Source organism: Cherax quadricarinatus, chromosome 57, assembly GCF_038502225.1.
Source record: "Cherax quadricarinatus isolate ZL_2023a chromosome 57, ASM3850222v1, whole genome shotgun sequence".
Taxonomy (NCBI): domain Eukaryota; kingdom Metazoa; phylum Arthropoda; class Malacostraca; order Decapoda; family Parastacidae; genus Cherax; species Cherax quadricarinatus.
The window spans coordinates 14,657,374-14,683,126 of NC_091348.1; the positions used below are offsets into that span (position 1 = coordinate 14,657,374).

General features: G+C 40.6%; 1 protein-coding gene across 1 annotated transcript; it reads right to left on the bottom strand.

Annotated features, from left to right (window-relative positions):
* Window positions 1-961: 961 nt before the first annotated feature.
* LOC128693494 (proline-rich protein 12) lies at window positions 962-25,472 on the bottom strand. The gene is made up of 2 exons (XM_053783198.2): window positions 25,330-25,472; window positions 962-3,555 (listed from the first exon to the last, which is right to left on the bottom strand). Exons 1-2 carry the CDS (start codon window positions 25,455-25,457, stop codon window positions 1,704-1,706), a joined length of 1,980 nt encoding a protein of 659 aa, XP_053639173.1. The 5' UTR covers window positions 25,458-25,472; the 3' UTR covers window positions 962-1,703.
* Between the last annotated feature and the right edge of the window lie 281 nt (window positions 25,473-25,753).

Sequence of the window (25,753 nt, forward strand, 5' to 3'; positions counted from 1 at the left end):
TGAGAGTGAGAGTGAGTGTGAGAGTGAGTGAGTGTGAGAGTGAGTGTGAGTGTGAGTGAGAGTGTGAGAGTGAGAGTGTGAGAGTGAGAGTGTGAGAGAGTGAGTGTGTGTAAGTGTGAGTGTGAGTGTGTATGTGTGTGTGTGTGTGTGTATGTGTGTGTATGTGTGTGTGTATGTGTGTGTGTGTATGTGTGTGTGTGTGTATGTGTGTGTGTGTATGTGTGTGTGTATGTGTGTGTGTGTGTGTGTGTGTGTGTGTGTATGTGTGTGTTAGTTACCATTTTGTCCTAGGCACATGTCGATTAGACACTAGGCACTAGTGTGACACTAGTGTGTGTGTGTGTGTGTGTGTGTGTGTGTGTGTGTGTGTGTGTGTGTGTGTGTGTGTGTGTGTGTGTGTGTGTGTGTGTGTGTGTGTGTGTGTGTGTGTGTGTGTGTGTGTGTGTGTGTGTGTGTGTGTGTGTGTGTGTGTGTGTGTGTGTGTGTGTGTGTGTGTGTGTGTGTGTTATTTATAGTACAGTATTTACAAAAAAGTAGACTGTTTAAAACAGCAATAGTGGGTCAAAGAATATTCACTTGTGCTATAATCAATAATGGTCGCCAAGTTTAATGTCAAATTTTATACAACAGCTGAGAATGACTGACTGGTGATTTATTATTTTTCACGATAAATTATGCACGTGGTATGCAAGAGATTTAACTAGCATTACATATGAGCTTTATAAAAAAAGTAATTTTAAGTGCAATACAGCCTCTCCTCACTTAACGATGGAGCTCCGTTCCTAAGAACACGTCGATAAACAAATCTGTCGCTAAATGAGGAGCATACTATAATGGTAGTGGGTTTGTGTCAACTATTTTTTATATTGTTTTAATGTCACCTCTACACCATTTATAACATTTCTGGTATATTTTTAAATGTCTATACAGTAGCATACTGTATATTGTAATAAACAGAATAGAGGAAATCAGCTCTAATATTCATCATACTGTATAGTTATGCATACTGGTCAGAGCCCGTCGTAAGTCCGAGGCGTTGGTAAACGAGTACGTCGCTATGTGAGGAGAGGCTGTATTTAGAAAATAACATGAAAAAACAACTTTACAATAGCAACAGGGGAGCTGCAAGGCTAAAAATTTATTGCATGTTATCTTCAAGAGGAGCAGTCTTTAAATAAGCAGCTGAAGTTTATACCAAAGCAATGATCACCAATCCAGTTCACACAAAGAATGTTATACAATTGCTGTGTTAGTTAAAAACAGCAATATGAATAAAAATTTACCATCATATTTTACATTAACATCAGACAATATCTACCTAATAAATTCAGATCTACATTCATGTTACATGTACTTACAATGAGTGATATGTTCAGGGTGACTTTAAATGTCCTGTCTATCCTACACTTTGGTCTGAATAATAGTTTTTTGTGTTTTTAATAATGTTATCTCCAGTAGCAATGAATAATATGATACATGGACTATGATATTACAAATGTAAGTCATGAGACAAATGTAACATGAGCATATGAAAGACATGTTTGTAGTTCATGAGTACTAAAACTCCTCATGATTATCTTGGCATAGAGTTTGAGCAGCAATTCAAGGAGGAATATTATAATACACATATACTGTACATGTAATATACACATTACACCAATCTTCACTGACATTACAATTAACCCTAAGCCCAACCACGTTCCTCAGAGGGAGGACTCTATGGGTGTAATAACTGGAGGTGGGGGAGGGGGAGCTGAGGGCTTTACTACAGGACTCGGTCTCCCTGAGGATGGTGGTTGTGGTGCTCGAGGTTTTGGAGAATTGCTTCCACTTCCTGGAGGTCTTGGTGGAACTACAGGTTTAGGTCTACCTAGAGTACCAGTGCCACTAATGGGTGTGCCAATGGCTATCCTGGCAGGTACTGCAGGCCTTTCTGTTGTAGCAGGTACAGGGGGAAAGTAGTTTCTGCCTGCATTCTCTCCAACATGGATGTCCTCATCAAAACTGTAGGAGTGTTGTGACCTATACAAAGAATCGTTATATGATGGAATCCCCTGCTGGGAACCTTGAGAAGTGCTCTGCTGTGATTTTGGGGAAAAAGAAGAAACTGTGCCTCTTGTCTTTGGTGAACCATCATATGCAGAAGCTGGAACAAAATTTGGTGTCCATGAATCTGAACCAGTAGCAGCAGATTGGGTAGAACTTGGGCCAACAGAAGCACTAATCACTGGGTTTCTACTAATGTCATTTCCAAGAGTTCCATTTTGTGCAGCCTGCATCTTTGCTTCTATACGCTTAGACATTTCTTCCAAGTCAATGTACTCATCAGTTCTTAATGAAGGAGGAACATCATCTTCACAAATATTGTGAAGAGAGCCTTTACTTCTGCCTATACTGAACTTGCTAAATAGACCCTTCGGTGCCATTTTTTTGGGAGATTCTTCCGCCACATGTAAAGAAGCCAGACTCATAGACCTTTTGTTATGATAACTGGAGTCAAGCTGCTCATCACTAAGATTATGTAATGATGCTAAACTGCCAGTCCTACTATATTTGCTCTTCTTGCTTGATGTGTTGCTCACTGCATCTGGATTGTTGGAAACCCCAACTATATTAAGAGAAGCTACACTTGAACTCTTCTTTGCCTTTCCAAATACAAATCCTTTCATTTTATTGTAAAGAGCCTCTGGTTCCTCTTCCATTACTTTGTCTTTGGTAGGCTTTAAGAAAGGTCTCTGTAAGAAGGCTAGGGGATCAACATACATGGCTCTAGGCTGTTCAATTCGCACAGGTTCTGGTGATGGAGGAGCTTCTGGAACAGGTTCACACTCTACTTCACCATCATATCCAATATGAAAAGGTTCTGGATACTTTACTATTGGTGGTACTGACACTGATGGCTTAGGTGGGGGAGGGGCTGGGCGTGTTGGCCTCCGCTGCAAAGGAGGTTGCTTGCGCCGACCAAATATTGGTATGGTGTAAATGTTTTTCTTTCTCCACATTATGTCACAGTCAAAGAACTCACAACAATCCTGAACTGGATCACTTAAACAAAATTTCATGCAAAATCCTGGACTATCATCACTACTCATTTCATTTGTCACTTGTCTGGGCTGTGACCTACAATCAACAGCATCTTTATTTGGTACCAAACGTATTGGAGTCCAAGCTTGACTCCCATTTTCAATTCCAAGGTTATGTGGAGATTCATCTTCACTATTTAAAGATTTTTTCTTTTTCTTTTTTTTCTTTTTGCAAGAGCAACAAGGGAAACAACCACAGGGATTGTCATTGGTCTGGAGGTACCATTTACACGAGCAAAATGCAGCAACCCCAAATATTAATACTACACCAACAACAACAGCAATTATCACATACAGCTGAAAATTATCAATTCTTCTCATCTCATCAGCTAACAAACAGTGTTTAAACTTTTGTGCCTGAATATAATGAAATTTTGCTTGAGGTCTGTAGTCAAATTTGCACACACATTCATGATATTCTAATGTGGCATTGGCATGTTTACCCCCACACACCTCCAAGGGATCTTTCCTCCTGAAAATAAAAAAAGAACAAAATCAGATACATGTATATATATATATATATATATATATATATATATATATATATATATATATATATATATATATATATATATATATATATATATATATATATATATATATATATATATATATTTACATATATTTATATATATATATATATATATATGTTGTGTATCTAAATACGTATATGCTTCTAAACTGTTGTATTCTGGTAACCTCTGCAAAAGCAGTGATAATGTGTGAGTGTGGTGAAAGTGTTGAATGATGATGAAAGTATTTTCTTTTTGGGGATTTTCTTCCTTTTTTGGGTCACCCTGCCTCGGTGGGAGACGACCGACTTGTTGAAAAAAAAAAAATATATATATATATATATATATATTATTTTTTTATTATCACACCGGCCGATTCCCACCAAGGCAGGGTGGCCCGAAAAAGAAAAACTTTCACCATCATTCACTCCATCACTGTCTTGCCAGAAGGGTGCTTTACACTACAGTTTTTAAACTGCAACATTAACACCCCTCCTTCAGAGTGCAGGCACTGTACTTCCCATCTCCAGGACTCAAGTCCGGCCTGCCGGTTTCCCTGAATCCCTTCATAAATGTTACTTTGCTCACACTCCAACAGCACGTCAAGTATTAAAAACCATTTGTCTCCATTCACTCCTATCAAACACGCTCACGCATGCCTGCTGGAAGTCCAAGCCCCTCGCACACAAAACCTCCTTTACCCCCTCCCTCCAACCCTTCCTAGGCCGACCCCTACCCCGCCTTCCTTCCACTACAGACTGATACACTCTTGAAGTCATTCTGTTTCGCTCCATTCTCTCTACATGTCCGAACCACCTCAACAACCCTTCCTCAGCCCTCTGGACAACAGTTTTGGTAATCCCGCACCTCCTCCTAACTTCCAAACTACGAATTCTCTGCATTATATTCACACCACACATTGCCCTCAGACATGACATCTCCACTGCCTCCAGCCTTCTCCTCGCTGCAACATTCATCACCCACGCTTCACACCCATATAAGAGCGTTGGTAAAACTATACTCTCATACATTCCCCTCTTTGCCTCCAAGGACAAAGTTCTTTGTCTCCACAGACTCCTAAGTGCACCACTCACTCTTTTTCCCTCATCAATTCTATGATTCACCTCATCTTTCATAGACCCATCCGCTGACACGTCCACTCCCAAATATCTGAATACGTTCACCTCCTCCATACTCTCTCCCTCCAATCTGATATTCAATCTTTCATCACCTAATCTTTTTGTTATCCTCATAACCTTACTCTTTCCTGTATTCACCTTTAATTTTCTTCTTTTGCACACCCTACCAAATTCATCCACCAATCTCTGCAACTTCTCTCCAGAATCTCCCAAGAGCACAGTGTCATCAGCAAAGAGCAGCTGTGACAACTCCCACTTTCTGTGTGATTCTTTATCTTTTAACTCCACGCCTCTTGCCAAGACCCTCGCATTTACTTCTCTTACAACCCCATCCATAAATATATTAAACAACCACGGTGACATCACACATCCTTGTCTAAGGCCTACTTTTACTGGGAAAAAATTTCCCTCTTTCCTACATACTCTAACTTGAGCCTCACTATCCTCGTAAAAACTCTTCACTGCTTTCAGTAACCTACCTCCTACACCATACACTTGCAACATCTGCCACATTGCCCCCCTATCCACCCTGTCATACGCCTTTTCCAAATCCATAAATGCCACAAAGACCTCTTTAGCCTTATCTAAATACTGTTCACTTATATGTTTCACTGTAAACACCTGGTCCACACACCCCCTACCTTTCCTAAAGCCTCCTTGTTCATCTGCTATCCTATTCTCCGTCTTACTCTTAATTCTTTCAATTATAACTCTACCATACACTTTACCAGGTACACTCAACAGACTTATCCCCCTATAATTTTTGCACTCTCTTTTATCCCCTTTGCCTTTATACAAAGGAACTATGCATGCTCTCTGCCAATCCCTAGGTACCTTACCCTCTTCCATACATTTATTAAATAATTGCACCAACCACTCCAAAACTATATCCCCACCTGCTTTTAACATTTCTATCTTTATCCCATCAATCCCGGCTGCCTTACCCCCTTTCATTTTACCTACTGCCTCACGAACTTCCCCCACACTCACAACTGGCTCTTCCTCACTCCTACAAGATGTTATTCCTCCTTGCCCTATACACGAAATCACAGCTTCCCTATCTTCATCAACATTTAACAATTCCTCAAAATATTCCTTCCATCTTCCCAATACCTCTAACTCTCCATTTAATAACTCTCCTCTCCTATTTTTAACTGACAAATCCATTTGTTCTCTAGGCTTTCTTAACTTGTTAATCTCACTCCAAAACTTTTTCTTATTTTCAACAAAATTTGTTGATAACATCTCACCCACTCTCTCATTTGCTCTCTTTTTACATTGCTTCACCACTCTCTTAACTTCTCTCTTTTTCTCCATATACTCTTCCCTCCTTGCATCACTTCTACTTTGTAAAAACTTCTCATATGCTAACTTTTTCTCCCTTACTACTCTCTTTACATCATCATTCCACCAATCACTCCTCTTCCCTCCTGCACCCACTTTCCTGTAACCACAAACTTCTGCTGAACACTCTAACACTACATTTTTAAACCTACCCCATACCTCTTCGACCCCATTGCCTATGCTCTCATTAGCCCATCTATCCTCCAATAGCTGTTTATATCTTACCCTAACTGCCTCCTCTTTTAGTTTATAAACCTTTACCTCTCTCTTCCCTGATGCTTCTATTCTCCTTGTATCCCATCTACCTTTTACTCTCAGTGTAGCTACAACTAGAAAGTGATCTGATATATCTGTGGCCCCTCTATAAACATGTACATCCTGAAGTCTACTCAACAGTCTTTTATCTACCAATACATAATCCAACAAACTACTGTCATTTCGCCCTACATCATATCGTGTATACTTATTTATCCTCTTTTTCTTAAAATATGTATTACCTATAACCAAACCCCTTTCTATACAAAGTTCAATCAAAGGGCTCCCATTATCATTTACACCTGGCACCCCAAACTTACCTACCACACCCTCTCTAAAAGTTTCTCCTACTTTAGCATTCAAGTCCCCTACCACAATTACTCTCTCACTTGGTTCAAAGGCTCCTATACATTCACTTAACATCTCCCAAAATCTCTCTCTCTCCTCTGCATTCCTCTCTTCTCCAGGTGCATACACGCTTATTATGACCCACTTCTCGCATCCAACCTTTACTTTAATCCACATAATTCTTGAATTTACACATTCATATTCTCTTTTCTCCTTCCATAACTGATCATTTAACATTACTGCTACCCCTTCCTTTGCTCTAACTCTCTCAGATACTCCAGATTTAATCCCATTTATTTCCCCCCACTGAAACTCTCCTACCCCCTTCAGCTTTGTTTCGCTTAGGGCCAGGACATCCAACTTCTTTTCATTCATAACATCAGCAATCATCTGTTTCTTGTCATCCGCACTACATCCACGCACATTTAAGCAACCCAGTTTTATAAAGTTTTTCTTCTTCTCTTTTTTAGTAATTGTATACAGGAGAAGGGGTTACTAGCCCATTGCTCCCGGCATTTTAGTCGCCTCATACGACACGCATGGCTTACGGAGGAAAGATTCTTTTCCACTTCCCCATGGACAATAGAAGAAATAAAAAAGAACAAGAGCTATTTAGAAAAGGGAGAAAAACCTAGATGTATGTATATATATATATGCATGTGCGTGTCTATGAAGTGTGACCAAAGTGTAAGTAGGAGTAGCAAGATATCCCTGTTATCTTAGCGTGTTTATGAGACAGAAAAAGAAACCAGCAATCCTACCATCATGCAAAACAGTTACAGGTTTTTGTTTCACAGTCATCTGGCAGGACGGTAGTACTTCCCTGGGTGGTTGCTGTCTACCAACCTACTACCTATATATATATATATATATATATATATATATATATATATATATATATATATATATATATATATATATATATATACATATATATATATATATATATATATATATGCATGCTGCATATTGCATAATTTGTCTATGTAAGTTAATTAAAAGTGTATCCCCCCACCCAATGGTTAATTACAAATGAAGAAAAGTCACAGTATCATAGCTGGAACAATTCACAACCTACAAAAAGCAGGAATGAAAACTGGATGATATTGAGGTCATCCTAGCCATTAGCAAGTCAAAAGTGTCTGAACAGGAAGGTGGCTTTGTTTCCCACGTTCTGGGCTGAATATTTTTCATGCATGACTAATTACAAATAAAATATTCTCTACGAAGATATACAGAAATACAGAAATAAATAAAATAAAATAAAATAAAATTTCTTTGCTAAGGTTACAATGTGTGTTTATACTGCATTTCATAATTTGACTGGTGCAAAGAAAGCCACTATCATGCCAAGGCATTTCGGGCAGACTTAACCTAATACTTATAAACAACTTAAGTCTAGACAGGTGAAGACTGGTAGAATACAAATATTCAATACTTTACTCTATTATTAATATGAGGTAGTACAATGTATGATACAAATAGTATACATTTTAAAGTCTGTAATAATGGCTTAATAGTTAAGGGAAAACAAAATATTTGGGAGAGTTGCTTTAAATTTGGTTAGAGTTTAGCATAGTGTGGGTATGATTGTTATTGAGAGATTAGATGATTTTTTAGTGTAATCCTAAATTGATTTGTGGGTAGGGGACCTCTTGCTGTTTTAGGCAAAGAGTTCCAGATCTTCGGGCCCTTCATGTGCATTGCATTTTTGCATAGTGTGAGACGGACACGAGGGATGTCAAAAAGTGTTTTGTGCCTCGTGTTACGCCTATGTGTTCTGCTGAAGTTGTCTAGGAGAAGTTTGAGTGGAGGGTTGATACTGGAGTTGAATGTTCTGTATATATAGCAGGCACAGTGGTAAGTGTGTATATTTTGTATATTAGTACATTCAAGCTTATGAAGAGTGGTGGGGTATGTTGTCCGGTACTAGAGTTTGTGATCATCCACACCGCAGCATTAAGTTGGATTATTAAAGTAAGGTGAATGGCCGTGGTACATCCCCAAGCACAAATGCCATAGGTGAAGTAAGGGTATATTAGAGAGTGATATAAAGTAAGGAGCGCCCTTTGGGGTACATAGTATCATATCTTGGAAAGGATACCTACTGTTTTGGAAACTTTCTTAGTTATATGCTGGATGTGGGTCTAAAATTTAAGATTACAATCAAGATGGAGACCTAGAAATTTGTCCTCAGTGTGCCTTGTAATGGGTGAACCATTTATCGATATATTTAGCTGGATATTTAATGCTGTTTCCAAAAAGCATGAAGTAGGTTTTGTCTATATTGAGAATTTGTTGGTAGTCATCCATTTTGATATTTTAGGTAGCTCACTGTCTAATGTTACTAAGTATAGTAGGGTTTGGGTGGGAGAAGACGTAAGTGGTGTCATCTGCAAATAGAACTGGTTTAAGGAGTTGTGATGCATTTGGGACGTCATTGATGTAAATAAGCAAGAGTAGAGGACCAAGGATACTTCCCTGTGGCACTCCAAAACCTACAGGCTGAGTACTGGAGGTCATGCCATTTGTGTATACATGCTGGTGTCTACCACTAAGATAAGATTTTTGGTAATTGAGTGTCCTCTGACCCTATAATGCTCTAGTTTTAGGTGCAAGATATTGTGGTCTACTGTATCAAATGCTTTCTGTAGGTCTATGAAGGACCCCAGAGGATATTCATCTTTTCAATTGCTGTATACAGTAATTTGAGCATCTGAATAATTGCATCACTCATGCTTTTTTTCGGCCTAAACCCAAACTGACAGCAGTTCAGTATGTTATGGGATAGGAGGTAGGAGTAGATTTGTTTATATGTATATTATTGTTTTGAAGATTTTAGAAAGGCAAGTTAGATATTGGTCTGTAGATATTTAGTTCTGTAGGAATATAGATGGGAATGTTGAAGAATCAACAGATTTGTTAAATAGTGTTGCAATAATGGGGAGAGCACATAAGCTGCTTTTTTATACATTATTTTTTATTATTAACACATCGGCCATTTCCCACCGAGCCAGGGTAGCCCGAAAAAGAAAATCTTTCATCATCATTCACTCCATCACTGTCTTGCCAAAGGTGTGCTTACACTACACTTACAAAACTGCCACATTAACACCCCTCCTTCAGAGTGCAGACACTGTACTCCCCATCTCCAGGACTCAAGTCCGGTCTGCCGGCTTCCCTGAATCTCTTCAAAGGGATCTAATGGACTATGATTTAACAGATTTTACAGATATTATCATTATTATTATTATTATTATTATTATTATTATTATTATTACTATTATTATTATAAATATGTGGCTGGATAATGTTCGAAGCAACAGAAACATCAATTGCATCCAGAATTTTGTTACTTCTATGATCCATTATTTTTAAATTTCTTTTGAATCTTCTTATACCAACAGGACATCCCATATTTTGTGTTCTTTTATAGTACATACAGTATTAGCATGGAGTTACAACATATACAAAATACATTCAACATATATAGTATTTAATAATATGCATGGAATATTTAAAAGGTATTTTACAGTGTAATGAAATTAAGTCATAATAAACAACTGTCAATGAATAATGTATTTATATACTGTGTGATGCATTGTTCTGGTTGCTGCACTGGGAAGTCATCTAATTATATGAGAAGATACACCAGCACCAGAAAAAGAGTGCCATAGAATGCTAATACTATCCAAGTAAAAACAACAACTTTTTCAATTAGGTAATAGGCAAAAATCGGCAGTTTGGAGGGACGTCTATACTGTTACATCTGAGCACCTCTGCAAAGAGTGATTATGTATGAGTGTTGAATGATGAAAGCTTTTTCTTTCCATTTCGGTCACCCTGCCTCGGTTGGAAACGGCCGGGTAAAAATTCTTGGAAAAAAATTAAATGAAATTAGATAAGGATTATGGCTTGGGAATGCATTAATCTATTTAACAAAAGAACTGAATATAAGACTTACAATGATTTTTCAGGAACTCATTGTCTTAAGCAGAGACCCTACAGTACTGGGCATATTTAAGAGTACGTACAGTACTTAGAATGTACTCTTCTGAGAAGAGACAAGACATACCTGATACTGTACTATATCTCAAATATAAATATATTTAACTTGTATTTATATTTTTCATGGAAGATACTCTAGGGTCTGATCCTAAATCTGCACACTACATAATATCTTCTAGGAAGGAGATTTTTCCCCTGTGACCTATTTTGGAAGTTTTCATACTCCTGTACCCTAGCCTTGGACCCAGCCTCCCTACCTGGAGTTTACCTGGAGAGAGTTCCGGGGGTCAACGCCCCCGCGGCCCGGTCTGTGACCAGGCCTCCTTAGGTCAGTGTCCCAGGATGCGACCCACACCAGTCGACTAACACCCAGGTACCCATTTTACTGATGGGGAACATAGACAACAGGTGGAAAGAAACACGTCCAATGTTTCTACTCTGGCTGGGAATCGAACCCAGGCCCTCACCGTGTGAAGCGAGAGCGTTAACCACCAGGCCACCAGAGCCCCTACTGTTTGCCTGTTCAACAAGGTTGTCACTGCTGGCAGACCACCAACCCAGCCAAGTTGGTCTAGTATGCCGGAGAGGTACAAACCAGACGGCGGCAAACTTTTTTGGGTATTACCCCAAAACAAATTTGTGTACAGGAAAATTACCCACTAGACTTGAAAGCCACAGAATCCATAAAAGGAGCATTCATACAAGCTGAAAAGCATGTAATACATGTGATAAATCAACTTAATAAGAGAAAAGAGAAAATAATAAAATGAAACAATAAACAGCATGAAATTAAAAATAGTAACAGACAAATTTAATAAAAATCTCATTAGGGAATTAAAGAAGTCTATTTAAAACATTTTCACTTCAGGTTTTGGAGAAACCTGAAACAAAAAATTATTTGTTTGAAAAATATATCTTTCATATTTTGCTTCGCTTATTAAATAATAAATTTTTGTGCAATTTTATTTATGTTTATTGAGCCCTCATTACCCCCGAGATTTTTGTTTTTACCCCGTTTGGAGTAATTTACCCCAGTTCTGCAACCTAGGGTATAGATCCAGTTTCCCTTGAAGGCTGTTACATTTGATCCGGCAATATTTCTGAAATTTCCTAGTAGTAGGTTGAAGTCTGGTCACAGATGTTGATATAGCGTTCTTGTATTGTGCCTGTGGCTTCCCTTCTTTTCACTGAGGGTGGGAGAGAGAGAGAGAGAGAGAGAGAGAGAGAGAGAGAGAGAGAGAGAGAGAGAGAGAGAGAGGAGAGAGAGAGAGAGAGAGAGAGAGAAGGGAGGAGAGGGGAGGGAGGGGAGGGAGGGGAGGGGAGGGGAGGGGAGGGGAGGGAAGGGGAGGGGAGGGGAGGGGAGGGAAGGGAGGGAAGGGAGGGAAGGGAGGGGGGGAGGGGGGGGAGGGAGGGGATTGGAAGGGAGGGGAGGGAAGGGAGGGGAGGGAAGGGAGTGGAGGGAGTGGAGGGAGTGGAGGAAGGGTGGGGAGGGAGGGAGGATGGGAGGGGAGGGAGGATGGGAGGGGAGGGAGGATGGGAGAGCAGGGAGGGAGGATAGGTGGGAGGGAGGGGGTAATGCAGTGCAGAGGGGAGGGGAGGGGAGGGGAGGGGAGGGGAGGGGAGGGAAGGGAAAGGAAGGGAGGGGAGGGGAGGGGAGGGAGGGGAGGGGAGGGAGGGGAGGGAAGGGAGGGAAGGGAGGGGAGGGTGGGGAGGGGGAGGAGGGGGAGGGAGGGGATTGGAAGGGAGGGGAGGGAAGGGAGTGGAGGGAGTGGAGGAAGGGTGGGGAGGGAGGGAGGATGGGAGGGGAGGGAGGATGGGAGAGCAGGGAGGGAGGGAGGATGGGAGGGGAGGGAGGATGGGAGAGCAGGGAGGGAGGGAGGATGGGTGGGAGGGAGGGGGTAATGCAGTGCAGATATATCTTTGAAGAGATTCTAGAGTTTTTCTACTCCCAGAGTCCAGCCCTGGGCCAGAAATTAAAATAAACCCACTGAAAAGCAGGGATACCATCGGCACAAAACGAGAACACTATCACCATCCATGGCCCATGACTCCTCAATCTGCTACCATCAGATCAGGGGCACTGCCTGAGAAAGTGTACTCACCTATTTGTGGTTGCAGGGGTCGAGTCTTAGCTCCTGGTCCCGAAAGTGTATAGGTTTTCAAGTGCCAGATCAACCAAGATGTGATGGCTATGTGGCCTAATAGTAAGCCTGGTTGAAAAGGTAATTAACAAGGAAGCCTGATCCAAGATACAAGAAAAGCAAAGATAAATTATGAGGTTAAAGTCACAAGGGAATCGATGACTAACCCAAAAAGATTCTTTCTGGTATACAGAAGTAAGATTAGGGACAAGATAGGCCCACTCAAAAGTTACTCGGGTCAGCTCACCGACAGTGATAAAGAAACGTAAAATTTTTAACGCTTACTTCCTCTCAGGTTTTGCACGGGATGATACTAGCGATGTTCCAGAAATAATAAATTATGTAGAACAGGATGATAAACTATGCACGATTAGCGTCATAAGTGACATGGTCCTTAGACAAATAGATAAGTTAAAACCAAAGAAATCCCCAGGTCCTGATGAACTGTACGCAAAGGTTCTAAAGGAATGCAGAGGAGCTTAGCAAATCTTTAGCTAATCTTTTCAACATATCATTACAAACTGGCATAGTGCCAGATAAGTGGAAACTGGCAAATGTGATACCTATTTTCAAAGCAGAGAACAGGTCCTTAGCTTCGAATTATAGACCAATACGCCTAACCTCCAGTGGGAAAATTTATGGAATCAATAACTGCCTAGGCAATTCGTAGCCATCTTGAAAGGCATAAATTGATTAATTAATCTCAGCACGGTTTTATGAAAGGACATTCCTGCCTTATGAATTTATTAACTTTTTTCACTAAGGTATTTATGGAGGTAGATCATAGTAATGAATATGATATTGTGCATATGGACTTCAGTTAGGCTTTTGACAGAGTCCCACATCAGAGACTATTGAGGAAAATTAAGGCACACGAAATAGAATTTTTTTCCTGGACAGAGGCATAGTTGACAGGTAGGTAGTAGAGCGTTTGCATAAATGGGAAGAGAGTGGGGATGTGTCACGAGCAGTGTTCCTTTTTGTTCACAATCTACATAAACGACATAGATGAGGGTATATAAAGTGACATGGGCAAGTTTGCCGATGACACCAAAATAGGCCGTCCAATTCATTCTGACGCGGACATTAGAGCACTCCAGGAAGATTTGTATAGACGGATGCAGTGGTCGGAGAAGTGGCAGATGCAGTTTAATACAGACAAATGCAAAGTTATAAACATCAGACAGGAAAATAACCATGCCACATAAAAACTAAATAATGTAGATCTTAATATTACTGATTGCAAAAAGGATTTGGGAGTTCTGGTTAGCAGTAATCTAAAACAAAGACAACAGTGCATAAGTGTTCACAATAAAGCTAACAGAATCCTCGGCTTCATATCAAGAAGCATAAATAATAGGAGTCCTCAGATAGTTCAACTCTATATATTTTTCGTTAGGCCTCATTTAGCTTATGCTGAATAGTTTCGGTCACCATATTACAGAATGGATATAAATGCACTGGAAAGCATACAAAGGAGGATGACAAAGTTGATCCCACGTAGCAGAAATCTTCCCTCTGAGGATAGACTGAGGGCCCTGAATCTGCACTCTCTAGAAAGGCGTAGAATTAGGGGGGGATATGATCGAGGTGTAAAATGGAAAACAGGAATAAATAAAGGAAATGTAAATAGCTTGCTAAAGATATCTAGCCAATACAGGACTCGCAGCAATGGTTTTTAAGTTCGAAAATTCAGATTCAGGAAGGTTATAGGAATTATAATCAAAAAGAAGCGCTAAGCCACAAGGACTATACAGCCAAGGTTATAGGAAAGTACTGGTTTGGTAATAGAGTCGTGGATGAGTAGACCATACTCCCGAGTACCGTCATAGTAGCTTAAAATAGGTTAGATAAATACATGAGTGGATGTGGGTGGGTGAGAGTTGGACCTGACTAGCTTGTGCTAACAGGTCTGATGCCGTGCTCCTTAAGTGGATGTGACCTGTCCTGACTAGGTTGGGTCATTGGCTTAAGCCGGTGGGAGACTTGGACCTGCGTCGCATGGGCCAGTAGGCCTGCTGCAGTTCCTTTTATCTTATGTTCTTGCGTAACGTTAAGCTGAGAGGGTAAGCCCATGAAAATGGCCACTAAAGTATGGTACAGCAGTATGACACTCAAAATGAGCATACTATAGGTTCCATAATTATATTTGTATCTATTAAACATGATTATTTTTTCTTCCATTTTATACTGTGAAATTAAAATTAAACTGGCTGGATCTTAAACTAATTTTACACGTACTTTGCACAGAGGAGTTCTGTCCTGTTGGGGACACACTACTCATTATTTGAAGTACTGTGAGAATCCTAAGTGTTCTACCAGTCATAAATTATAACCCATAAACAATATACATTAATGAACATATCCTTCCTCCTGGATAATTCAGTGTCTTAGCATATGGATGGCAGCAAGAACTCGAGTTCAATTCCTGAGGGGCAAGATGTATAGGCAAACCTCCTAACATCCGCTGCCCTGTAACCTAGCAATTAGTCGACTGTTGCAGGTTGCATACTAAAGAAGTACCTAAGGACCCAGCGAAAAATCCTGTAACAAATTATCATGGTAATCAGGCTGCAAGCAATGGTTTGAAGCCATATTAGCAAGGCTATCGGGTCTGATAATTAATATTATTACCCATAGGAAAGCACTAAACCCAGGGGCTATACAGTGCCATTTGAACGAGAGGTAATCAGCCTTTAGCAGCGGAAGGGGAGGGAAGCTCCAATTCCCTGGATCAAGAGCCCTTCACCACAATCAAGGATCTCCTTCAAGGTATTGGTCTGAGAAGCCTCAAAGGTTGCAGTCGCTCTAAGTACACCTTTGGCTTTTAGTATAGTATTTGTGGTGTTATCTTCCCCAGTCTCAGACCAGGCCTCCTAGGTTGTAAAGACAATATTAATAAGGACAGGCAAGTGATAAAACAGAGCTAGTAAAGCAATACATATCCCCATGTACTGATTTGTATCTCTATTCAATATGTACAGCACTGAATGAAAACAGTATGCAAAAGAATTTTATTGGGAAGCACAAGACATTGTTATTCGACTAAATGTTCAATATTCATAAGATCCCTCAATTGAAAATCACAACACACATTGCACGTGTTTCCTTGCCACCAATCCACATCAATACCATAATTCATAATCTATCATGACCTAATGTGCTGACCGCTGTTCACTTGTGGTCCCTCTATATACATTCTTCCCCCTCCCCCCTGCCTTATCTTATTTCCTCCCTCACTCTCCTCCCTCCCCTCTATCGCTCCTCCCGCAGTATCTACCCCTTTACATACAACAGCTATTCCCTCACATTATCTCCCCTTGTATACACACTCGTCTTAACTTTATCTTCCTTTGTACACAGTACACAGTACACACTACACTACACTACAGACACACACACACACACACACACACACACACACACACACACACACACACACACACACACACACACACACACACACACACACACACACACACACACATTCTGACCCCACCCCCATCATCACAAACCCCACCTACACCACAGCCCCATATAGGCCCCCACCAAGGATCTCGCTCCCGCAACCCCAATATTCTTGCATGACCACAATGATAGAAAGGAAACTGAAAGTTTGGTACACAAACGCGGATGGAATAACGAATAAACATGAGGAGTGGAACGAAAGAATCAGTGAAAAATCCCCAGACATCATAGCAGTCACAGAAACAAAACTCGCTGAGACAATAACAGACACAATCTTCCCAATGGGATATCAGATCCTGAGGAAAGATAGAAGGAGTAGAGGGGGAGGAGGGGTTGCACCGATGGGGATTTGAGGAAATGGAAGGCATGGACATGATTGGAGAAAGAGACTACATTGTAGGTACAATTCAGTCCGGAGAACATAAAGTAGTCATTGGAGTGATGTATAACCCACCACAGAACTGCAGGAGGCCAAGAGAGGAGTACGAAGAAAACAACAGGGTGATGGTGGACACACTGGCTGAGGTGGCAAGAAGAGCTCACTCGAGCAGAGCAAAGTTACTGGTAATGGGCGATTTCAACCACAGGGAGATCGACTGGGAAAACCTGGAGCCAAATGGGGGTCCCGAAACATGGAGAGCCAAGATGATGGATGTGGTACTTGAAAACCTCATGCATCAACATGTCAGGGACACAACCAGAGAGAGAGGGGAGGATGAGCCAGCAAGACTGGATCTTGTGTTCACCCTGAGCAGTTCAGACATTGAGGACATCACTTACGAGAGGCCCCTTGGAGCTAGCGATCATGTGGTTCTGAGTTTTGATTATATAGTAGAGTTACAAGTGGAGAAGGTAACAGGAACTGAAGGGGTCAGGCCAAACTATAAAAGGGGGGACTACACAGGTATGAGAAACTTCCTGCAGGAGGTTCAGTGGGACAGAGAAATGGTAGGAAAATCAGTAAACGAGATTATGGAATATGTGGCAACAAAGTGCAAGGAGGCAGAGGAAAGTTTTGTTCCCAAGGGAAACAGAAATAATAGGAAGACCAAAACGAGTCCTTGGTTTACCCGAAGGTGTAGGGAGGCAAAAACTAAGTGCAACAGAGAATGGAAAAGGTACAGGAGGCATAGGACCCAGGAAAACAAGGAGATTAGTAGAAGAGCCAGAAACGAGTATGCACAGATAAGGAGGGAGGCCCAGCGACAGTATGAAAACGACATAGCATCGAAAGTCAAATCTGACCCGAAACTGCTGTATAGCCACATTAGGAGGAAGACAACAGTCAAGGACCAGGTGATAAGGCTGAGGAAAGAAGGTGGAGAACTCACAAGAAACGATCAAGAGGTATGTGAGGAGCTCAACACGAGATTTAAGGAAGTATTTACAGTAGAGACAGGAAGGACTCTGGGGGGACAGACCAGATGGGGACACCAGCAAGGAATACACCAACAAGTGTTGGATGACATACATACAGATGAGGAGGAGGTGAAGAAACTGCTAAGGGACATCGATACCTCAAAGGCAATGGGACCGGACAACATCTCCCCGTGGGTCCTTAGAGAGAGAGCAGATATGTTGTGTGTGCCACTTACCACAATCTTCAACACGTCCCTGGAAACTGGGCAACTACCTGAGGTATGGAAGACGGCAAATGTAGTTCCCATTTTTAAAAAAGGAGACAGAAAAGAGGCACTAAACTATAGACCTGTGTCATTGACGTGTATAGTATGCAAAATTATGGAGAAGATTATCAGGAGGAGAGTGGTGGAGCACCTGGAACGGAACAAGAGTATAAATGCCAACCAGCACGGATTCATGGAAGGCAAATCCTGTGTCACAAACCTTCTGGAGTTTTATGATAAAATAACAGAAGACACGAGAGAGAGGGGTGGGTTGATTGCATCTTCTTGGACTGCAAGAAGGCCTTTGACACAGTTCCTCACAAGAGATTAGTGCAGAAGCTAGAGAATCAGGCGCATATAACGGGAAGGGCACTGCAATGGATCAGAGAATACCTGACAGGGAGACAACAACGAGTCATGGTACGTAATGATGTATCACAGTGGGCACCTGTGACGAGCGGGGTCCCACAGGGGTCGGTCCTAGGACCAGTGCTATTTTTGGTATATGTGAACGACATGATGGAAGGGTTAGACTCAGAAGTGTCCCTGTTTGCAGATGATGTGAAGTTAATGAGGAGAATTAAATCTGATGAGGACCAGGCAGGACTTCAAAGAGACCTGGACAGACTGGACACCTGGTCCAGCAAATGGCTTCTCGAATTTAATCCTGCCAAATGCAAAGTCATGAAGATAGGGGAAGGGCACAGAAGACCACAGACAGAGTATAGGCTAGGTGGCCAAAGACTGCAAACCTCACTCAAGGAGAAAGATCTTGGGGTGAGTATAACACCGAGCATGTCTCCGGAAGCACACATCAACCAGATAACTGCTGCAGCATATGGGCGCCTGGCAAACCTGAGAACAGCATTCCGATACCTTAATAAGGAATCGTTCAAGACACTGTACACCGTGTATGTCAGGCCCATACTGGAGTATGCAGCACCTGTTTAGAACCCGCACTTGATAAAGCACGTCAAGAAACTAGAGAAAGTACAAAGGTTTGCGACAAGGTTAGTTCCAGAGCTAAGGGGAATGTCCTATGAAGAAAGATTAAGGGAAATCGGCCTGACGACACTGGAGGACAGGAGGGTCAGGGGAGACATGATAACGACATATAAAATACTGCATGGAATAGACAAGGTGGACAAAGACAGGATGTTCCAGGGAGGGGACACAGAAACAAGAGGCCACAATTGGAAGTTGAAGACACAAATGAGTCAGAGAGATATTAGGAAGTATTTCTTCAGTCATAGAGTTGTAAGGCAGTGGAATAGCCTAGAAAATGACGTAGTGGAGGCAGGAACCATACACAGTTTTAAGACGAGGTTTGATAAAGCTCATGGAGCGTGGAGAGAGAGGGCCCAGTAGCAACCGGTGAAGAGGCGGGGCCAGGAGCTAAGACTCGACCCCTGCAACCACAAATAGGTGAGTACAAATAGGTGAGTACACACACACACAATTGCAACCACAATTAGATGAGTACAATAAGGTGAGTACACACACACGGACAGAAGAGATAGGGGGGGACATGATAACGACATATAAAATACTGAGAGGAATTGACAAGGTGGACAGAGACAGAATGTTCCAGAGATGGGACACAACAAGGGGACACAGCTGGAAATTGAAGACACAGATGAATCACATGGATGTTAGGAAGTATTTCTTCAGTCACAGTGTAGTCAGGAAGTGGAATGGTTTGGGAAGCGATGTAGTGGAGGCAGGATCCATTCATAGCTTTAAGCAGAGGTATGACAAAGCTCATGATGCGGGGAGAGTGACCCAGTAGCGGCCAGTGAAGAGGCGGGGGCAGGAGCTATGAATCGACCCCTGCAACTACAATTAGGCGAGTACAACTAGGTGAGTACATAAGAGGCGGGGCCAGGACCTGTGAATCGACCTCTGCAGCCACAACTAGGCGTGTACAACTAGGTGAGTACGTGTACACACACACACACACACACACACACACACACACACACACACACACACACACACACACACACACACACACACACACACACACACATATGCAACCACAATTAGGTGAGTACACACCTGGCCAAGCACGTCAGGAAATTAGAGAAAGAGCAAAGGTTTGCAACGAGACTAGTCCCGGAGCTAAGGGGCACGTCCTACGAGGAGAGGTTAAGAGTAATCAACCTGACAACACTGGAGGACAGGAGAGATAGGGAGATATGATAACAACATATAAAATACCGAGAGGAATCGACTAGGTGGACAGAGACAGGATGGTCCAGAAATGTGACACAGCAACAAGAGGTCACAACTGGCAGTTGAAGACTTAGATGAGTCACAGGGATGTTATTAAGTATTTCTTCAGTCAGAATTATCAGGAAGTGGAATAGTCTGGAAAGAGATGTAGTGGAGACGGGATCCATACATAGCTTTAAGAAGAAGTATGAAGCGGCTGGGCCAGGAGCTGTGAATCGACCCCTGCAACCACATATATGTCTACCTGGAGGGTATTCCGGGGATCAACGCCCCCGCGGACTGGTCCATGACCAGGCCTACTGGTGGCTCAGGGCCTGATCAACGAGGCTGTTACTGCTGACCGCATGTAGTCCAACGTACGAACTACAGCCCTGCTGATCCGGCACTGGCTTCAGGTATCTGTCCAGCACCTTCTTTGAAGATAACCAGGGATCTATTGGTAATTCTCCTTATGGCTGGTGTGAGAGTGTTGAACAGTCTTGGGCCCTGGACACTTATTGTTCTCTTAGTGTACTAATGGCCCCCCTACTTTTCACTGGGGGCATGTTGCATCGCCTGCCAAGTTTTTTGCTTTGTGTGTGCAGACTAGGGACCAGTCCCTCCAGGATCTTCCAGGTGTAGATTATGATGCACCTCTCTCCTACGCTCCAGTGAGTACAAGTCAAATGCTTCCAAGCGCTCCCAGTAGCTAAGGTGTTTGACGGGACTTACATGACTCACGAAATCGTAATGACACGATTGCAAACAAACCATACCCCGGCCGGGATTGAACCCGCGGTCATAGAGTCTCAAACGCGACGGGCTGGAGTTTTGAGACTATGACCGCGGGTTCAATCCCGGCCGGGGTATGGTTTTTTTGGGACTTACATGTGCAGTAAATGTTCTCTGTACATTCTCTAGATCTGCAATTTCACTTGTCTTGAATGGAGAGGTTAATATACAGCAGTATTCCAGCCTAGAGAGAGCAAGTGATTTAAAAGGGATCATCACTGGCTTGGCATCTCTTGTCTTGAATGTTCTCATTATCCATCCTAAAAGTGAGTTATCCATCCTAAGAGTGATTTAAAAAGGATCATCATTGGCTTGGCATCTCTTGTCTTGAATGTTCTCATTATCCATCCTAAGTACACCCTCTCTCTTTTGTACACATTATTATTATTATTAAAATCAAAAAGAAGCGCTAAGCCACAAGGGCTATACAGCTCTTTTGTACACAAATCCTCTGCTCTCCCCCACACACTTCCTCCTCTCTCATCCACACTCCCTTTGGTCTCTCCCGCACTACCACTTCTCCCTCCCCACACACATCTTTTCCACACACTTTTGTCTCCTTTACACTATCTTCCATTTCCGTTTTCACCCACACTCCCTCTTCCATTTCCCTCATTCTTTCACGTACGCCCCTCTCACGTCTTATCGCTGCCCCTTGTCTCTATCTCCTCCTCCCCCATCTCACTATCACTCTTACCCAATTTCTCCTCCCACTGCTCCATCTTTCTCACTCTCACAATCTCCTAATCAACATTCACTCTGTATACATATTTTTATTTGCTTGTGTATATTTATTTTCTACATAGCATTCAGTGCAATGGTAACTAAGTACATGTATTATTTCAATATACAATTAATACAGTATTAAGTATTTAATTAAGAATACATTATAAATTTATATTCGTTGAATATATTAATGTTTAATATATGCTAAAATAAAATAAATATATATCAACAGCTCCCATGTGCAACTAGGTTTGCGTTCAGGCTGTGTAGCCATATAGAGTTCTGGGATTATATAGTCTTGAAAGTTACAGGTCTGGGACCATACCAAGTCTACGAAGGTCTGGGTCAAAATTATCCAATCATATGGCTTATTCAGTATTAGGTTTGGGGCCAGACCACATCATCTGTCCAGTTATGTCAGGGGCCAGACCACGTCTTGCCAAGTATAGATCTGTAGAAAGAGCAAGTCTAGACGGATATAGGTCAGTGACCAGATCAAGTCTTGCCAGGTCAGTGTCTACGGACAAACTAGGTCTGTTTTTGTTGCCTACCCATTGTTTAGGGTTTGGACATGATCAGGTCTACTCAGGTCTAGAGGCTAATTCTAACCAGTTATAGACCTGGAACCAAATTAAATTTACTCAGCTAATGATCTAAATCAGATCAAATCTTCTTAAGCTTTGGATTAGGAACAACACTATTTTTTTCATTTATTGACTTCACTATAGAGTGATGAGCCAATAGAAGTCAAACAACGCCTGGGGAAATGGGAGGCAATTCGACTCGATCCAAGGACAGAGAAAGTAGCTCAAATTCTTTGGATAGAGAGCCCTCCCATCCCCTATAGCCCTGTGGCCTGGTGGCAAAAGCTCTCGCTTCACACGGGGAGAGTCTGGGTTCGATTCCCGGCGAAGAGGTGGAAACACTGGACGTGTTTCCTTACACCGTTTGTCTATGTTTACCCATCAGTAAAATGGGTACCCGGGTGTTAGTCGACTGGTGTGGGTCGCATCCTGGGACAAAACTGACCTAATCTGTCCGAAATGCTCTGCATTAACAAGCGGCTTTCTATATAGTAGTGTCATTGATATCAGTTAGGCCTGTATACCCTGTACATGTACTTGCAGTAAATAATTTTATTATTATAAGTCACTTTGACTTTTATGGGTTGTCCTAGGTAATTTAGACATGTTACTAAGTAGATAATTGTAGTACTTATGTGTATCTGTACCTAAGTAAACTTTCTTGCCCCCTTACGTTTAAGAGGAAAAAAAGATAACTAGTCCACTGTCATGTGACTGGTCCTAACACTCGACTGGTAACCACTTGTATAAATCTCATTAAACTTGCACAGTATTTTTTTTATATAATATAAATGGTAAATATTTTTTTGCCTGACATCAAAATATGGTTAGAAAAGAATCCCTACAGAAATAAGTCACACTGACTTTTATCAGTTATCTCTGATTAAATGTATGAATGCAATGTATTTATGTATGTGTATATTCATCTGTATGTATAGCGCGCTTGTGTACTCACAACTGTGGTTGCAAGAGTCGAGTCGCAGCTCCTGGCTCCGCCTTGCGTGCATGCGTGTTATATATATATATATATATATATATATATATATATATATATATATATATATATATATATATATATATATATATATATATATATATATATATATATTATATATTATATATGTATATATATTATATAAATATATGTAATATATAATATATAATATATAATATATATATATATATATATATATATATATATATATATATATATATATATATTATATATATTATATATTATATATAAATATATATATATATATATATATATATGTCGTGCCGAATAGGCAGAACTTGCGTTCTTGGCTTAAATAGCAACGTTCATCTTGCCATGTAGGACAAGTGAAAATTTATGTATGCAATAATTTCGCCAAAATCATTCTGAACCTAACGAAAAAAATATATTTCACTGTGTTTGTTTAGTATTAAATTATTGTAAACAAATTTAGAATATATTTAGTTGGGTTAGGCTAAAATAAATTGTTCTTGTTACAATAAGGTTAGGTAAGTTTTCTAAGATTCTTTTGGTGCAAAATTAAAATTTTTTACATTAACATTAATGAAAAAAATATATCTTTAAACATATAAAAGAAAATTTCAGAAAGGACTTAATTTTAAATGAGTTCTTGCTAATTGACCAGTTTTACATATTCGGCACGACATATATATATATATATATATATATATATATATATATATATATATATATATATATATATATATATATATATAAATATATACATATATATTATATATTATATATATAATATATATATATATATATATATATATATATATATATATATATATATATATATATATATATATATATATATATATATATGTATATATATATATATATATATATATATATATATATATATATATAATGTCGTGCCGAATAGGCAGAACTTGCGATCTTGGCTTAAATAGCAACGTTCATCTTGCCATATAGGACAAGTGAAAATTTGTGTATGCAATAATTTCGCCAAAATCATTCTGAACCTAACGAAAAAAATATATTTCACTGTGTTTGTTTAGTATTAAATTATTGTAAACATATCTAAAATATATTTAGTTGGGTTAGGCTATTATAAATTGTTCTTGTTATAATAAGGTTATAATATATATATATATATATATATATATATATATATATATATATATATATATATATATATATATATATATATATATATATATATATATAGTAGCTGTGCTCCCTCAATTATTGTACAAAATATGTAATGCTGCTTGTAAATCTATTTGTGTACATTCCCTAAATAAAACATTTATAATTAAAAAAATACTCATGGTTGGTAATAAGATTATATAAACACATTTAGGACGGCTCATCTTGGGATAAACGTTCACCATGAACTTTTCCTTCAAGCATGAAAGTGCACATTTTGAGAGCACACAAAATGATGAAATTCCCAGATGCATCAGGAGTGAGTCAGACGTCCTTACAAGAACTGCTAAACGACAGCCGTTTTAGATGAATATTATATTAGGATTACTAAGTTTGAAAGGTCAGTAACCCAGGACAACTTCATTAAGGTTAATCAATGTGGTTTATTCCCACTGGGTTCCGGTTTAGGTCTTCCCCCAGGATGCTACACACAACAGTCGTCTAACTGCCAGCTATTTATTCACTGGTAGGTAACAAGGGCACTATATGTTAAGAGACAGTGTACATATATCTCTCTCGTGTGGGGGGTTCGACCCCAGGTCCTCTCAGCAGAGCCGAGCACTACAACCACCACACTCAGCATGGAGAAAACACTTTTGTTGCCATCCACATCATGATCACTATTGTTGTGCTCGTCGATATTGCTAGCGCAGTGTACATGGTGATGGGTACATCTCAGAGCATGGTGATGGGTACATCCCAGAGCATGATGATGGGTGGTGTGAGCAGTAGTATAGTCAAGTGGCATGTATGCGGGTCCCCCACCACGCCAGGAGGGGCACAACACCCACAAAATCCTTTGTTAATCGCCCACTTCCCACACTCTTCACTCGCCATTTCACTCGGTCGACGCACACACTTGATTAGCTTATTATGGACACAGTATATCCAGGTCTTACCATCGACTCATGATGATAAAAGAGGAAAGAATAACGTGTGTGAGAGCGTGCGCGTACACTTGTTCAGTCCTCCACGCTCTCTGGTTTGTTTGTCTCCGTACCAGCAGCCAGTCACCAGCTACTGCCATGTTGCCTTACATCTCTCTAACACCTCAAAACTCCTCTACTGCCTCTCACGAACTCTTACTCCTTTGATAGGACCTACATTTTAAAACCTCTTTAGTTTGTCTCTTCATAGGTCGGAGCGAGAACCACCCAGGGAGAGGGAGAAATAAGTTAATCAAAGGAGAGTGTTGGCATCAGTGTGGGACTAACTCGCCAGCGTCGCTAGATGGGACTCTACACTGTCAGTGCTAACTCTTATGGCTAGTTGAAATCACTCTACCTAGCAGTATTTTTAAGTGCATGCCATCCGTCTCTCCTC

Coding starts and splice junctions, on each gene's coding strand:
- LOC128693494 (XM_053783198.2), bottom strand. CDS start 25,457: ATGGCAGTAGCTGGTGACTGGCTGCTGGTACGGAGACAAACAAACCAG. Junction 3,556..25,329: donor TTTATCATCATGAGTCGATG/GTAAGACCTGGA, acceptor TTTTATTTTCAG/GAGGAAAGATCCCTTGGAGG.